We start from the raw sequence: 16,774 nt of genomic DNA on the forward strand, positions 1-16,774 counted from the left end.
TTTCAATACATTTCTCCTTTTGAAACTATAGTTATTTAGAATCAGGAAAACACTGCTATTTTCTTCCAATAACAACGCCACAAGAGTCCATCAAGTTCAACATAAAACCCTACTGTGGCTGATTCCAAAAATCCTTCCTGAATCCAATATGGCAATAAGAATAAATCCCTGGATCAACATCTTATCTACATAAATCTAGTATTCAGAACCTGTAATATATATTTTTTCCAGAAAAACATCCAGCCCCCCTTGAACTGAGGCAGACAGCACAACATCATGTGGTAGGGGGTTCCATAGTCTTACCATAGTCTTACTGCTCTTGCATGTTGGTGAAATAATCTTTACTTTTAGATGTAGAGGTTGCCCTCTTGCTCTGGATTGTCTATCTTTCCTGTGCATTATTTGCAATATGGTCTTTTAGTTGGCAGTGCCAAGAAGTTGAATACTCGCTGAGGACTGTCCTGCTGCAGTGACCCTGTCTGTTCCAACCAAACTTCAGCCGGCTGTAGCCCAGGCTAGATTGCAGCTAGAGCAGTGATAGGATGTTGGCTAGATATCTGATAGAAAATCAGTGCCTTGTTGTAAAGCCAAGATTTTTGGCTACTCGTGCTTCATCTTTGGCAGGAAGAGGGTTAAAGGGGTAGTCTGACATCAATGTAAAAAGAATAAATAAAATGCAGGTGAAGCATTGCTTACCTCTCCACCCAGTTACAAAACAAATGGATGATTGGTGGTTTTAGATGTGTTTACCTCTCTTTTCACTTCAGATAATCGGTGTAATTCCTGGTTGAGCAATTGCGCAGTACAATTTCCAAAATGCATTGCTTTCCTTTAGCTATTCAGTGCTGCAGCAGAACATTGCATAACACAGCAGACTATCTCCTGATGTGGCACCAGATTTATTAATACCCTGTCTGCTCCTCTGCCTGAGGCATTTTTTTTTTTAGCACAAGGCAGCATGTTGTGAACTGTAAAAATATATATTCTCATTTATATCCTTTCTAAAACACAAAGTATTAAGAAATGCACATATTTGGTATCGTCACTTCTGTATTGACCTGACACCCCCCCCCCCCCCCCCCCAAAATAAACACAATGGGGAAAAAATGCTTGAGCATTAAGGCCCCAAATGTATGCCAAGGGAAGGGGTTAAACTTGTTTTATATTTGTTAGTGTTAATTTGTGTGTTTGTACAGCTCCGTAAAATCAAGAATTGCCTTGATAAATCACTTATTTTCCAAAGCCATTATATCCTTGTTAAAAGGGTCTTTTCCAGGTCTCTTCCCTGCCTCCATGTATTCTTTTATTTACCCATTGACATTAACACCTTGCACCTTATTTGTGTGGGCTACACTTTTAGCATCACAGTGATTTGATGTTGGTCTTTCAAGCATTATGTTTGTATTCATTTAAAATGTATTAGAACAAAAGCAAGCATATGATTTCATTAGAGCATTGGTCGACTGGTTTCAGGTCTCATTTACATATCTATAGGCCTGGATGCTGAGCACAGAAGGAAATTACTTTTGGATATGACCTCTTCTCCAAGTAAACATTTGAAAAGAACCTTACCCTTACAGGTATTTTATTGTGTACTGTTACAGTTTGCCAGACACAATTTTTGTTTTTGAAAATTGGAAGAAAAAAAAAAAACTGCTTTCCCAGAGGGAGAGACAAGGAAAAATAACAAGAGAAGAGCAGAGAAAGGGACTAGAAAACCTGGGAAGGCTATTGGTCATAAATGGGAACAACATAAGGGCATGGTGACAGTAAAGTCATTGTCAACGCCTATTCCCATCCCTGCACCCCAGATACCAGAACGACATCTGAAGCAGGCCTCCCCCCCCCATGATAGCTAGCGGCCAACAATGAAGAAAACCCACCGCCCCCCAACCACCCGGTCACAGGTAAACAGAAAACCCCCACTGAGACCCAATTAAACTAGACAAAATAACCGAAGGTGGGTAACCCTAACCTGACCATAAGTAAAGGACAAAGAGACTATTTATTACAGAGCAGACCCTGTGAACTAATTTATGGAACATGCAAATTGGGACTCTGCTACTATAAATAGAGATGAACCCCAACAGGGTTAAGGGAGAAACCAGATAACCAAACCAGGAACAGTCGGACATCTCAACAGGTCTCCGTATTCCCTGGAGTGACTGAGGGATACAGTCTAGATGGTCCGTGAAAGGGGTTTCAGCCTGAGCTGAGGTGCGGCCAACTAAATGTTTTTACTGTCTTAGTGATAGGGGGTGGAAAGGCCAGTGGCTGCAGTGGCAAAACAGGGAAGGTCCAGTCCAGAAGATATAAGGAAGGCACTTCCATGAAAAGAGGCTTCAGGCAGATCAGCTGGAGATTTAACAAAACACTTAGACCCTGCTTTACACTGCAGAAGGTGCCACAGTTAGTGTGGTCATGTGCTGGGATTTGCAGTTTTGCAATAGTTGGAGGCACACCGTGGTCATGTGTTTCTTAGCTGCTTATACCTCCGCCGGCAGTGACACTCAATTCGGCACAGGGGTGCATTGTCCTGTCTCGCCATCCTGCCATCTGACTCCAATGATCTCCATGCTGCAGACTATGCCCTGCACGATTCACCCTCCAGGGCATCCAAAACAAAGGACTGCCATCCACATACACACAGCTTAAGGGGATGTCAAGAGCCACTCTGCTTCAACCATGGGCAGCTCCATCCCCACATCTCCATGGCGTTGCTCGGTCAGCAGGTCCTTCCATCATTTGGGGGGAAGGGGATGCAGGAGAGCACAGAAGCACATCCTTTCTCCATGGCATCCTCAGAAGTAGCTTAAGTTTAAATTGCACAGCAGAAGGTGAAACGGATCGTCCTATTGGTATGTGGCATCCACTGCTTTAGTGGCCTCCAGAATGAATGTAAGGCCTCCAGGGTTTCCCAAGATACAGCAGGGAGCATGATAACCAAAAATCCATTTAGATCCACAGACCTGTCCTCCCAGGCCCTACACAGGATGGCCTTCTTCTGTTGAAAGAGATGAACCCTGCACTGAACATCTTGTGATTGGTTCCAGTCCAGTGAACACTGGCCTGCCGCCCAATGGGTTCAGTCAAGATTAAGGCGAGCAGGGTCCAGTGCTCTTAGATAGCGGTTCAGACTGGTTGTCACAGTGCAAACTAACTCTTCTCCCAAAAGGGTTTCGGGTAAACCCTGCATTTGTGTTATTGCGGCAGCCCCTGTTCTCATGGTTGTCAACATGTAGGGAAAAGTCGCTCAGGATAGCCACATCGCAAGAAACCAGTGTGGCAGGGGCTGTCTCAAGGTTAAACAGTTAAGCACAAATGTTCATAGTTAGAGGTCAGCACCACTGCACTGAAAACCACCCAGCTGATCCGCCATCGAGGAAACTGCCTTGTAACTCCAACACGCTATAAGCGCAGTCCACAGCAGTAAACAGAGCAATATCAAGGGATAAAAATATTCCAACGGCTCTGGCATTCCGGGTATAAAATCACAATCTTCATTTATTGTACTTACATCAAGGTTACAACAGACTATAGAAGAAGGGAGCAGACAGAAAGGGAACTACGTCCGTTTCACTTCTATCTGCTGCTTCCTGTGCCTAAACTATTGAGCAGTGAAAGAAGTCAGTCAGCCACTGTAGCAATGGAGGTAAAAACAGCAGCAATGTGCACTATATGAGCATCCAGGTCTACTTTTGTAGGGATATGCTTTTGATAACATGCTTTTGAGCTGTGGATTAGAGGGAGATAAATAATCTAGCTGACACAAGGGAGGCGTCGGTAGGCTGCACGACACCCCACACAGAGTAGAGCAGAGGAAATATTTGCAACTGTTTTGCTCTAATTTTCTGGTACCATGTTTTTATAGATTTCCTCTATGTATGTTATAGCATTTCTTTATGCACCATGGGTTAGGGCTGGGCGGTATTCCGGTTCATAACGAATACCGAAATTTTAGTGCTGCCAGATATTAATTTTAACCCATACCGCAATACCGGTTTGGCCCCTTCCCCTCTGGAATGAATGAATCAGCCCAGCGCTGCACTTTCCCCACATCGGGGAACTAATCCTATGTGACCTACAAGTGCTGTTCTCCCCCCCCCCCCCCCCCCCAATTATCAGCCCAGCGCTGTCCCCATCAGGGTACTACTCACATGTCACCCGCTTGCGCTGCCCTCCTCTTCCTGATTGTTACCGCCGGCGCTGACACTCTATGCCAGTGGTCTCCAACCTGTGGACCTCCAGATGTTGCAAAACTACAACTCCCAGCATGCCCAGACAGCCAACGGGCATGCTGGGAGTTGTAATTTTGCAACATCTGGAGGACTGCAGGTTGGAGACCACTGCTCTATACTGTGCAGTATCCCTATGCCTGGGCTGCAAAAAATAAACAAAATAAACTTTAACTCCCCTCCCGTTGGTCCGGTACCGGCCTTACTTGTTTCCTGGGGACGGGAACGTTGGAGAGCCGTCAGCCTATCACCAGCCGCAGTGAAGTTCCGCCTTGGCCGGTGATAGGCTGAGCCCACTGTCATGTAAGAAGCCGGCTTCTTACATGACAGTGGGCTCAGCCTATCACCGGCCGAGGCGGAACATCGCTGTGGCCTTGCTCTCTGACGCGGCTGATGTAGGTGGGTTAAAGTTTGTTTACCTTTTGCAGCCCGGGCATAGTATAGAGTGCCAGCGCCGGCAGCCGCAACAAACAGGACAAGGAGGGCAGCGCTTGCGGGTGATATGTGAGTATTTACCCCGATGGGGATGTGGGCTGATAATTAATATGGGGGGGGGGGTAGGAAATACAGTTATATACTGTGGAACTGCCAAAAGTTAAAAAAATACCGTGATACACACATTTGGTCATACCGCCCAGCCCTACCATGGGTATATATCAGACATAACGTTGAAATTGGGGAACACTCTTGCCATTAAGACCCTTAGTTAGTATGCCACAGTGTTCAGGTAGGTAGAATGTGTAACATTTATATCAACCTAAATGCCTTTAGCAACACGCTGCCTCTACTTGGTGCCCTGTTTCCATAGTGCATAATGATACCAGCTTTTCCCCAGGTAAGCAATGCACATGGATCTGGCCTTCCACATTATGTAGAACAAAACAGGATTTATCAGACCAGGCTACCTCCAATTCTTCATGATTGAGTTTTGATGATCACATTTCCATTGTAATCTATGTTGGCATGGGCACCTTTCTATCATAGCCAGTATTCACTTTTTGAGCAATTTGTACAATAGTCCGTCTGGTCTGGTCCTACAGAAGTCACTATTGTTACCAGTTTTCTTTCTATTGGCCACGTTTGGTAGATGTTAACCACACTATACCAGGAACCAACAACTATTCCTGTCATTTTGGAGATGCTCTGGCCTAGTTGTCTAGGCATTACAATTTGGCCCATGTTAGTTACTTAGATCCTTACACTTGCCCATTAAAAATGCTTATTAGCAGAGCATGGAGAGTGCTTGGAGACTAACTTTTAAGTAACTCTTCCAATGAATAAAGATCTCTGGTAAAACACATACACAGCCTGTGTAATTATCATCCTGTATATCTACCATAGGGGACACTGCATGAGGTGAAATGACAATCCCATCAATGTAACAAGTAATTCTATACAATGTAGCATAGTAACTACAATCACGATGAAATGCTGCAGATTTTCTATAGCAGAAAAGTGTGCCAAAGGATCCAGCTACACGTGCTGCTGCTGCTGAAAAACTCCGAACTGTCTGACAGAAAAAGTAGACTTACCATTGTAAATGTGCCAGAAATGTGCTACATGTGCTACAAAACATTTTTTAGGAATTTTAAACCAATTACAGCTCAGCTTTCATATCTTAACAAGCTTTGGTAAAGTGAAAGCTGAGCTGTGATTGGTTGTTATGGGTAGTTGAGAAATATAGTTTACGGTAAATGGTTTTTGAAGATTTTTCTAAGTGTGAGTGAGGGGTGAGTGTGAGATTGAGTTGTGGAAGTAGTGGTTTTCCCCATAGTCATACCCATATAACTGGGGGCTGAGAGTGGCCTTCCGTGACGCTCATCTTTGAGCTTGTCTTTTTAGATTTTAAGCCTGCAGGAAGGGGGCAGGGGAATTCCTTTTTCCATAGTGTCATTTATTTATTTATTATACGAAGAGTCCACATTGCTTCAAGAGCCCTTTTTCACTGAGATAATAGCTTCAGCTCTGCGCTGATCCATTTGTTGCCTTGGTGATGTGCCCACCACTTTTGTTGATACGTCTGTACTTTAGTAATAAAAAAAGAGCCCTTTCCTGTTATCAATATGGTGAAAATGTTGCCGAGTTCATCTGAGCTAATAAACAGCAAGTATCATTCCTTTCATCTGTCTCAGAGCAGAGCGTCTGCATGAAAGCGAAGGGAAAAAGAGACCGCTCCGCTACCGGGGCACATATCTAAGCCCTATAAGAAATGACATTACTGCATCTGGCTAATGCAATAAAAAAATGTAGTTCCCTGTTCAGAGCTGGTATTCTGCACTGGGTGAAGGGGGCATGCAAGTTAGTATGGGTAATGAAACGTGGGTATTGTACAATCAGAATGTAGGGATTTCATTTACATGGCACTGATTGTACAGAATTTCTTGTGGCTAAAGATGGAGTGGGGCCTTTAAAAGTGGGGTATTCGCAGTTGCTTTTTTTATTATTGAGATGTGCTTAGCCTGGGAGAAAGGAGCTTCCTCTCTCCTCCTGATGTTTTCCCAAAACCAGTCCCCTGTTGCACAGCAATGACTGAGATCAGTGCATGCAGGTGCCAATTAGGAAAACACCCCTTTCAGGACAAGGCATTTTACTTACCTTTTTTTATTTATTTTTATTAATAGAAAAGGTAAAAAATACAGTAAGTAATCACAATATTAAAGTTGTAAAATCATTACAGTTCCTTAAAGGGGTTATCCAGGATTTTTTTTTTATATATATATATATCAACTGGCTCCAGCAAGTTAAACAGATTTGTAAATTACTTCTATTAAAAAAATATTAATCCTTTCAGTACTTATGAGCTTCTGAAGTTAAGGTTGTTTTTTCTGTCTAAGTGCTCTCTGATGACACGTATCTCGGGAACCGCCCAGTTTAGAAGAGGTTTGCTATGGGGATTTGCTTCTAAACTGTTTATTTCCCGAGACAGGTGTCATCAGAGAGGACTTAGACAGAAAAGAACAACCTTAACTTCAGAAGCTCATAAGTACTGAAAGAATTAAGATTTTTTAATAGAAGTAATTTACAAATCTGTTTAACTTTCTGGAGCCAGTTGATATATATAAAAAGTTTTTTCCTGGAATACCCCTTTAAGGCTGCGTTCACACGGCCGTTTAGACCCGTCCTGTTCTTCTCCCGTCAAAAAATTAAATGGACAATAATGGATGCAAACGGATGTTATCAGTTTGGATCCGTTATTGTTCAGTTAATAAACTTAAAAAAAAAAAAAATTTTTTTGTTCTGAGCATGCTCAGAAGTAAAAACGGATCAAAAAACTGATGCAAACGGATGACCTTAAAGGCTCATCCGTCTTCCATAAATTTGAATGTAAAATTTACTGTATCAGTTTCTTCTTCCGCGTTTTTGACAGGAGAAAAAATACTGCATGCACCATCTTTTCTTCCCTTAAAAAAAAAAAATGGAAATGAGCGCAGACGGATGTGAAAGGTTTGTAAAAAGAAAAAAATGTAAAATCCCATTGACATCAATGGGATTATTTTACAACCATTTGTAATCCGCTTACAAGCAGCAACAACGTAACCTAACGGAGAAAAAAAACGGGGACAGACTGACGTGTGAACGCACCCTTAGACGTTTACAAGCATGTTTAGTTGTACAGTCAAATAGACCAAAGGAGCTGTACATCGAGAGCTCCGGTTTTCTGGATAGTGGTAAAGCAATAAAACTATATAAGAATACTATAACAGTAGGGAGGGTGGGATCAGGGGGCAAGTGGACCCCAGAAAGTATAACAAATTGATCCCAGAGCTGATTTGCTACATGTACAGTAAAACATGAAGCAAGACTCAAACCTCCATTAGTCTGAGTGTAGACATAGTCCATTTGGGCCTTAAGGACACAGCCAGCCTTTTAAGAGCCATTCAATCCCCTCACCCCCCCAATCTACCGACCCATATGAGTTTTTGTTTTTTTGAGTGCCCAGCTGTAGTGACGCCTTTCATTTTAACCTAAAATGTACAGTATAACAAAATATATATAATATAAAAAATGTAGAAAATTTTGGAGGCTTTCATTTTTGGGCTGTGCATATTTTAATCATAACAGAAGTAAAAAAACGATACCCATGTTTACACACTTTATTATTGTACTGCTTAATGTAATGTTTATGCCATTCATCGTTAACTCTTACATACGCGCTGATACCCATTATGTTTGTAAATGTTTCTTTGTAAAATGGGTAAGGGGTTAAGTAAGGCATGATAAACACCTACATCTCCAAAAAGGAGAAAACGTGCAGGACAAAGTGCTTAAAAAAAAAAATATTTAAATCTCTACAATTAGGTCAACAAAATGTTTCTATATGGCCAAAATAATAATCCTACAAAATAGAGGATAAATGGAGGGAAACCTGGTACAATGGTTGCTGGATATAGCACTAGCATGAAATTATTGGAAAAATGCACGAACATTAAAGACATTCAAATCACCATGGCTAGCATCCAAGACAGGGCTCCAGCCATATCAATTAATATAGCCACAATAGAGAGTGGGGGGGAAAAAATGTACAGAAAGTATTTTGGTTTTAAAGTCCAAAAATAAGCAGTAGTTATCCCACCATGTTTCCATTTTTCAGATGCACCTGAATATAAGACGCACCCGAATATAAGACGCACCCTTGATTTACACAACTAAGAAATTGGAAAAAAATATTTCATAAGAATTAGACTGCTGGTGGGCTAAGAAATTGAAATGGGGGGTGGGGGGGGGTCTGCTTATTTAGGGTTTGAGAAGATTTAATAACATCCTTTTAAGCTTAGTCACCACCTAATCTGACTACTGAAATAAATGGCAATGGTACCTGTAGTTTCAGCATCACATGTAGCTCTCTGTTAGGCTGGCTTCATACAATTATCATAAGGAGGCATTTCAGAGTGTGTATTTTGGCCTCATGTCTCAATCTGTCTTTGTGAGTTTTAATCTCCTAAATGGACAGCATCCTATATCTCTGTAATACATCCTTATGGATACCATAGATTTGTAACTTACGCTGGAAGGTTTTTTTGTTTGTTTTGTTTTTTATACATATCCTTGTTACTGGTACATCTGTAATCCAAGCATGAAGCAGAGTGTTGTACTGTATGATCAATGTATCACATTGATCACAACATTTACTAGCGGACATCAGAAGGTTTGTAGTCAGCCATCAGACTGCTGCAGTAAGTCAGGTGCAGTCACATCACATTTGGCTGATATGCTTGCCGGATCTGGTGGGGAAATTTAAAAACCAGACGCTACTGTATCCCCATATTTAAATGTGCTGACCGGAGTGGTATGCCACGGTTTTCAGTCCGGCTACAAAACTGGATACGGTGCAAAAATGAACTGACCGGAGTCTCTATCTGACTCCAGTCAGTGCATTTAAATGAATGAAATGCGGTGGTGGGAATACGGCAGCGGACGGTTTTGAAATTTCCCTTCCGGATCTGGCAACCTTATCAGCTAAACAAGGTGTGAATGCACCCCAACAGTGATATGTAAGGCTTTGTTCACACAACAGTTTGTGCCTCGAAGGCATAGATACGTAAGGAAACTCCCAATTACATGTTATTGTTTTTATGCCTGGGCAAACATGGGCCCCGGTTATTTCAGTGGCCTGATCGTGGTCAGCTGCTTCGGGTTGCTTTCAGAGCATATATAAGTTTTGACTCAAACTGAGAAGCTTGGATTGCAGGACTTCAGTCCAAGACAAAACCCTAACATAGTCACTAGATGACATAGTCATGCCTGATTGAGTATGGGCACGTCTGCATGTCATTGAGAGTTTCCCGTGCCTGGGAGGCACAAATTGTGGTGTGAACCCTGCCTTACTCTAGTTATTAAACACGTTCCACTCCTGCTTGTTGGGGTCAGAAAACTGACAGGTTGTGTCTCTATTTTGAACACTCCATTGACTTTAATGTGTTGTGCATGCTACTTATTTGAAATGTGTGTACATCATATTTACATGGAAAACGTTATGCAAATTAACACTAGGGAAGACTTATCAAAAACTGCAGACAAAATGTTGACCAGTTGCCCATATCAACCGATCAGATCTCCTTTCTCATTTTTTGAGACCTATTTAAAAATGTAAAAAAGTGATGGGTTGTTATGGGCAACTTCTCCACTTCTTCTGCACAGGTTTTGATAAATGTCCCCCCATTGGCTCGAATGTTAAACACAAGATGGATGAAAATATACTCCTGTATGTTCACTCCTAGTGCTCCCCACTGGTAATTCTTGCCATAGCCCACACTGTAACCCACTGTTTAGATTTTGTCCATTCTGTCGGGGAAAAAATGCACCAGCCGCAAACCTGCTGGTGTTTGAACATACACTTAGTACCAGATTTCTCCATGTAAGGCAGTTATGTACCTGCAGAGAGTTAGGCATGTTGTGTAATTCAGATGATACAACATTTTAATTCCAGGATGCAGTAAAACAGGTAAACGTCTAGAGAATTGTGCAAATGTGCTGCGGATTTTATGGCACTGCAGATTTCACACCTATACATTCAAAGGTTAGAGCTGTGGTATGGATTTTTATCACATATTCTGTTTCCATATGGTGGTAAGATTTGTAAGATCTGCACATCTGTAGCACTGCTGCCCTGATTTTGATGGTTGAGGAACCTGCAAACTGTATTAGTGGCTCCAATTAGAATATACAGTTCTTGCTTCTAATGTCTACTTTAAAGCAAGTCCATATTGCACATAAGTGAATTTGGAGGTGCTAAGCCTCAGACACATAGGGGGACATTTATCATTAGGTGTCTATTGTAGACACTGCTTGTCTAATTTACACTCCCCTTACATTTTGTGCAAATATAGAAATGCCCCCCCCCCCCCCCCCCCCCCAATGCTCTATTGTGCACTCCTCTACCGCACACTTCACAGAGCTGGGGCATTTTCCCGCGGTACACTGCTCACATAGCTAGAAGTACCAGAGCAGCAGTGTGGGCCAAACAAAACTGCACAATATTAAAATCATAAATCTTTATAAAGTACACAGAATGTCTGGGTTTAAAAATATATATATAATTTTGCGCTAAACTCTTTCCTCTTACCTCTATATCAGTTTTTACCAACGAGAATACCTCCAAGTGTTGCAAAACTTGGCATGCTGGGAGTTGCAGTTTTGCAACAACTGGAGGCACCCTGGTTGGTAAACACTGTGTACATGTACCAGAGCTGTGGTTGATCATGTACATGTAGCAGAAATTAGTGTGCGGCATGTGTATGGAGCAGAGCTGAATGCGTGATTAAGTATGACCATGCACACACTCGGCTCTGCTGCATACACATGATCACACACTCGGCTCTGCTGCATACACATGATCACACACTCAGCTCTGCTACAGACACATGATCACACATATACATAGACCTAACAGCCAAACCTCATTCTTTCTCCCTGCGCATACAGTGGTATATTCTTAGCTGTACAGTCACCATGGTTACATTACACAGGTGCAATCTCCTGCACTCATCAAGAACAGCAGGAGTTAAAATCTTACACAGATCTACAGAATTTACAGGAGTCTAATCTAAATATGTATTACATATTGCTGGACTTATTCTTATAACGTTTTAAGTGTCCTTCTGGATGGTGTGCACAATAAAATCGGGACTTGTGCAAAATTTGTGCGTGCAAAGAGAAGACTCAGTTGATAAATCGCTGTCCACCACATAATCAGCACTACCATACGCAAAAAAACAATATTGCGCAAAAAAGATTGCACAATATAGACAGTGAAAACTGTGTGTGTGTGTGTGTGTGTGTGTGTGTATGTATATATATATGTATGTATATATATATATATATATATATATATATATATATATATATATATATAATGATAATTTCCCCCATAGTCCAGGTTACACATTTATACAAATGTGTTCCATCAAAAATAAACCAATGCTGCCAATAATGGTATTTCAAGACCAGGCCCTTTGCATTACAAGGGTACGTTCACACGTCCATATTTTGCTGCAGATCATGTGAACCTTCCCTTTATGCGTACAGTTTTACCTCCATTTCTGTTACAAATGTCAGCTTCCTTCTTCTTGCTCTCTCTGAGCTCTGCTCTTCTTCTAAGCTAAGGTCCAGTGCAGTCGTGCCTAGTGTGTGTGTCCAGAGTGTTGGAGGCCTTAAAGTCAAATCCTGCAGCCACCATCATGTCAAGTAACCTAAAGTCACAGCTTTAGGAGTCAAGTCAGTCCCTGCCATCTGTCAAGTCAGCGTGGTCTGAATTCAATTGTCCAGTCCTACTAAAAGTCCCAACTGTCTACCCTCAGTAAAGCTACTGTTGTCCGTAACTTGGTGTTGGAGTCTTTATTGCCCCTGTGCCTAGCCCAGGATCCAGCGGTATACCTTTGGGTGGTTATAGGCTAAACCACGCCCTGGCATCACGAATACAAGGGGTTAATGCCATCTGCCCCTGGGGTAACAACATCTGCCCTGCACCACACACCCCACTACCACAATTGTATATGGAAAAATAAATACATCTCATGATATTTTACAATTTCAAACTACAGCAAAACAAGCTAAGCCTAAGTTTGTATCTTATATATAGATATACACCCCATTCTTAATGTGTTTATTTCTTATGCTAGGAATGAGATGGAGAGACACTTCCTGGAGCTGCTGCAGTTCAACATCAATGTTCCCGCCAGTGTATATGCCAAATACTACTTTGATCTGCGTTCTCTGGCAGATGACAACAATCTCAGCTTTCTGCTAGAGCCTCTTAGTAAAGAGAGAGCACAAAAACTAGAGGTAAGACCAATCTATTTGCCATGTTATGTTTTTTTTTTTCATCCTCTGATTTGCTGTATTCTTTACGTACACTGATGCATGTAATGCCATTTGTTAATAGCCGTTTGTCTTAATGTATATATATTTTTCTCTTGCTTAGGCTATTTCCAGGCTCTGTGAAGATAAGTACAAGGACCTTTCTAAAGCTGCTATGAGACGGTCCATCAGTGCCGATAACCTAGTGGGCATTCGGCGCTCTAATGCCATCATTTCCTGAGGCAAGACCAGCAGAAGCAGCTGCGACATGATCAGTGTGCACGGATACCCAGTCACTACCCAGCCTCCCACACACTCTTACACACTATATTAAGCCAGCAGTGTCTTCCAGTATGAGGGCTGTGGGGGGCAAGGGTTGGTGAATGCAGGGGCACTGCAAGCCCTTCTTCAAGACTAAGGGGCATACATCATGAAAACAGAGAAGTGGATGTAATGGAGAGCAGCACAGTCGGTTTACACAGAATAACGTGGTGCATCAAGTGAAGTCCTTCTCTTCGATATTTTTACCACCTACATTTGTATGCTTACTATGTAGGCCTATAGCTGTGAACTCAGACTTCTTAACACTATATAGTTTGACATTTTAGGATCTAAAACACTAATCATGTGATTATAGTTATTTTATTGCCTTCTCGGTCCCCTTACCCATTTTTTATAGTTTTTTCCTGAAAACACACTAAGCCACACCAGAGCAGTGACCAGGTTTATGCAGGGCCTTGTATGATGCCCTCTGAGTCTAAAGCTTTTGAATAGGTCAGTGTAATGTTTCCGAAGTCTTTTACCTACCAGCACAGCAACTACAAAACAGTTTGCTTAGGATTGGGACTGTCCAAAGAAGAATCTGCATTTAGTAATGAAATGGGATCTGGCCTTTACTACTGTAATATGGCACTCCTCCGGAAACTATGTATTATAAGGAACTGCAAATTGAAATAAATTTTTGGATTTTTATACTTTTACACCACTTCCTCAGCTCAAAATGATGTAAGGATGGGTTCCTACTACAAATGAACCCCTCCTCGTTGGATTAACCATTAGATTCACTTGTATGTATACTCTAAAGATTACAAAAGATCACTACAGCTCGGTTTATTTGTATCTGTCCTACCATCAGCAACTTACTGTATGTTCACATGCAGCAGTATTATGTTGGCAGTTATTCTAGATATGAGATGTGTCCTTGCAATTTCAAGAGAACTGTACAGAAATGGTTGTTTCCTAAGACTAGGATAAAGCACAGCAGCAGTATGCTGAACAGTCCATTACCTTGCCTCAAAACTGCATGTGTTTTACTGGGAATTGCCATGGGTTTGCAATGTGGTTCTTGGCCATTCCATTCATTCATTTGCTAGTGACATTTTTTAAATATTTAACTTCAAAAGCCCTGTCTACTACATCCTTTTTGATACTGATTCTTTTATGTTTATCTTGTGTATTCTAAAGGAGGAAGGTGGGTGGCAGCAGTGTTAGTGATGTACTAAAAGCATAAACATGTCACGCAGATGTATGTCAAATTGGTGCACGTTAAGCACTTTACCAAACTCTTCTAATCTTGTATGGGAATCCTAAACTGTTTCTTGTATAGGAAATATTGCACAGGAATTAAAACAATGACCTGACACAAACCATTTGCAACAAGAGAAAGCATGCCCCAAAACTAAAAGTTGCTGTTACAGTTGTGTAAATTAGGCCACATGCTTGCAGAGCTTAGCATTGTTCAGAAGCCTTGTAGAGGGTAAATGGAGCACTGGCAGTGTATGTGACCTACTACTCTGTTCATGGGGGGACATTTTACCCCTGGTGTCAGGTGACTGCTGCATCCCTAGGACAATCTGATAGTTATCGTCTTCCCTGTAAATAGGGGCTAATTCTAAATGACTGGGATGCCCCTTAAAGGAGTACTTAGGAAAACAAATGTTTTCATATCAACTGGGGCCAGAAAAATTATACAGATTTGTAAATATTACTACATATTGACTACTGTAGACTTTGTGTAGTTCTTTCCAGTTTGACCACAGTGCCCTCTACTGTCACTTCTAAGGAACTGTCCAGAGGAGGAGCAAATCCTCATAGAGAACCTCTCCTGTTCTGGACAGTTCCTGAGACAGACCGAGGTGGCAGCAGAGAGCAATTTGGTCAGACTTGGAAGAACCACACAACTTCCTCTAGGGCATTAGCGCATACAGCAGCTAAGTACTGGAAGGCTTAAGATTTTTAAATAGAAGTAATTTACTTGTCAATAGAACATTAACACTTATTTGGCATATATAGCTGAAAGGGGTACTTCGTGGAATATTATATATATTTTTTTTATCAACTGGTGCCAGAAAGTTAAAGTGTTGTAAATTACTACTATTTAAAAAAAAGAAATATTAATCCTTCCTGTACTTATCAGCTTCTGTATACTACAGAGGAAGTTGAGTTCTTTTCTGTCTGACCACAGTGCTCTCTGCTGACTTCTCTCCAGAGCAAGAGAGGTTTGCGATGGAGATTTGCTCCTAGTCTGGGCAGTTCCCAACATGGACATAGGTGTCAGCAGAGAGCACCGTGGTCAGACAGAAAAGAAATTCAAAAAGAAAATAACTTTCCTCAGTAGCATACAGCAGCTGAGAAGTACTGGAAGAATTAAGATTTTTAAATAGAAGAAGTTTACAAAACTGTTAAACTTTCTGGCACCAGTTGATTTAGAAAAAAAAAATGCTTTCCACTGGAGTACCCCTTTAAGGAAGAATTAGCCATACTCGAATGGTGCAGGATTCAAGAGTGACCAGAGAGACTAAGATTAGATAAAGGTAGTTCAACCATTTAAAAAAAAAAAAAAAAAAAACGCACCGCTCCTGTTCACATACTTCCTCCACTAAGTTTTGATTTTTGTTTTCTGTTTTTTCACACCACATTTTGCAATCATTAGAAGTATATGTCTGAAGGAGCTCCCAACTTATACCACTGATGGATGCTACAAAATAGACATACAGGGCCAACATACAGGGCCAACACAACACCTAAGAAGACATCTAAAATATGGTTAGGGACATGTAGCCTCAGCTCATCCGGTATTAGCTTTGCTAGTCTGGTGGGAAGTCTATATCAGAACAAATTTTGAGCTTTTTCTTAGTGCAGGTCCGACAGAGTAACAGCTTGGACACAGTTAATGTCAAAAAGGGGTTTATTAGCACATAAAACAACTAGTTTCTGGTCCGGACAGGACCCTTCCTCAGGTTCCTTACCTGAGGAAGGGTCCTGTTCGGACCAGAAAAGCATTGTTTTAAGTGCTAATAAACCCCTTTTGGACATTAACTGTGTCCAAGCTGTTACTCTGTCAGACCAGCGCTAAGAAAAAGCTCAAAATTTGTTCTGCTATAATCCTCCATCACCCTATGGCTCTCATTGTATAAAACAAACGTATACCACATGGTGTAGGTTATTTTTATTGGATGCCTCCATATGTGCCAGAATAGCAGTCTACTGCTCTGCTTCATACACCAAAAAAGTATACTGAACTTGACTCTTATTTGGCCTCTGTGTGTGAATTGAGGCCTATAGATACATTTCATGCATGAGCTGGGAGCTTTCCTGGTGCATACTGCAAACCTATATTGCAAACACAGTATGAAAGTGGCCTAACTCTGTTCTTTGTAATTTACAGAAGGAAAGGGATTTTTTTTTTTAAACTAGTTTCTGAAGTATTCACCAACCTAGCTGTATATGTCCTACTGCAGCAT

The 16,774-nt window shown here is 41.4% G+C and overlaps 1 protein-coding gene across 2 annotated transcripts in view; it reads left to right on the top strand.

The window, feature by feature from the left end:
* Positions 1-16,200, top strand: part of CCNYL1 (cyclin Y like 1) — a 70,821-nt gene extending 54,621 nt beyond the window's left edge. For both annotated transcript variants that reach the window (XM_056533405.1, XM_056533406.1), the window contains exons 9-10: positions 12,854-13,016; positions 13,156-16,200. In XM_056533405.1, the coding sequence (XP_056389380.1) occupies positions 12,854-13,016; positions 13,156-13,272 (280 nt within the window). In that variant the 3' untranslated portion in view covers positions 13,273-16,200. The remainder of the gene's footprint in view (positions 1-12,853; positions 13,017-13,155) is intronic.
* Positions 16,201-16,774: the final 574 nt, after the last annotated feature.

This window comes from Hyla sarda, chromosome 8, assembly GCF_029499605.1.
Source record: "Hyla sarda isolate aHylSar1 chromosome 8, aHylSar1.hap1, whole genome shotgun sequence".
NCBI lineage: Eukaryota > Metazoa > Chordata > Amphibia > Anura > Hylidae > Hyla > Hyla sarda.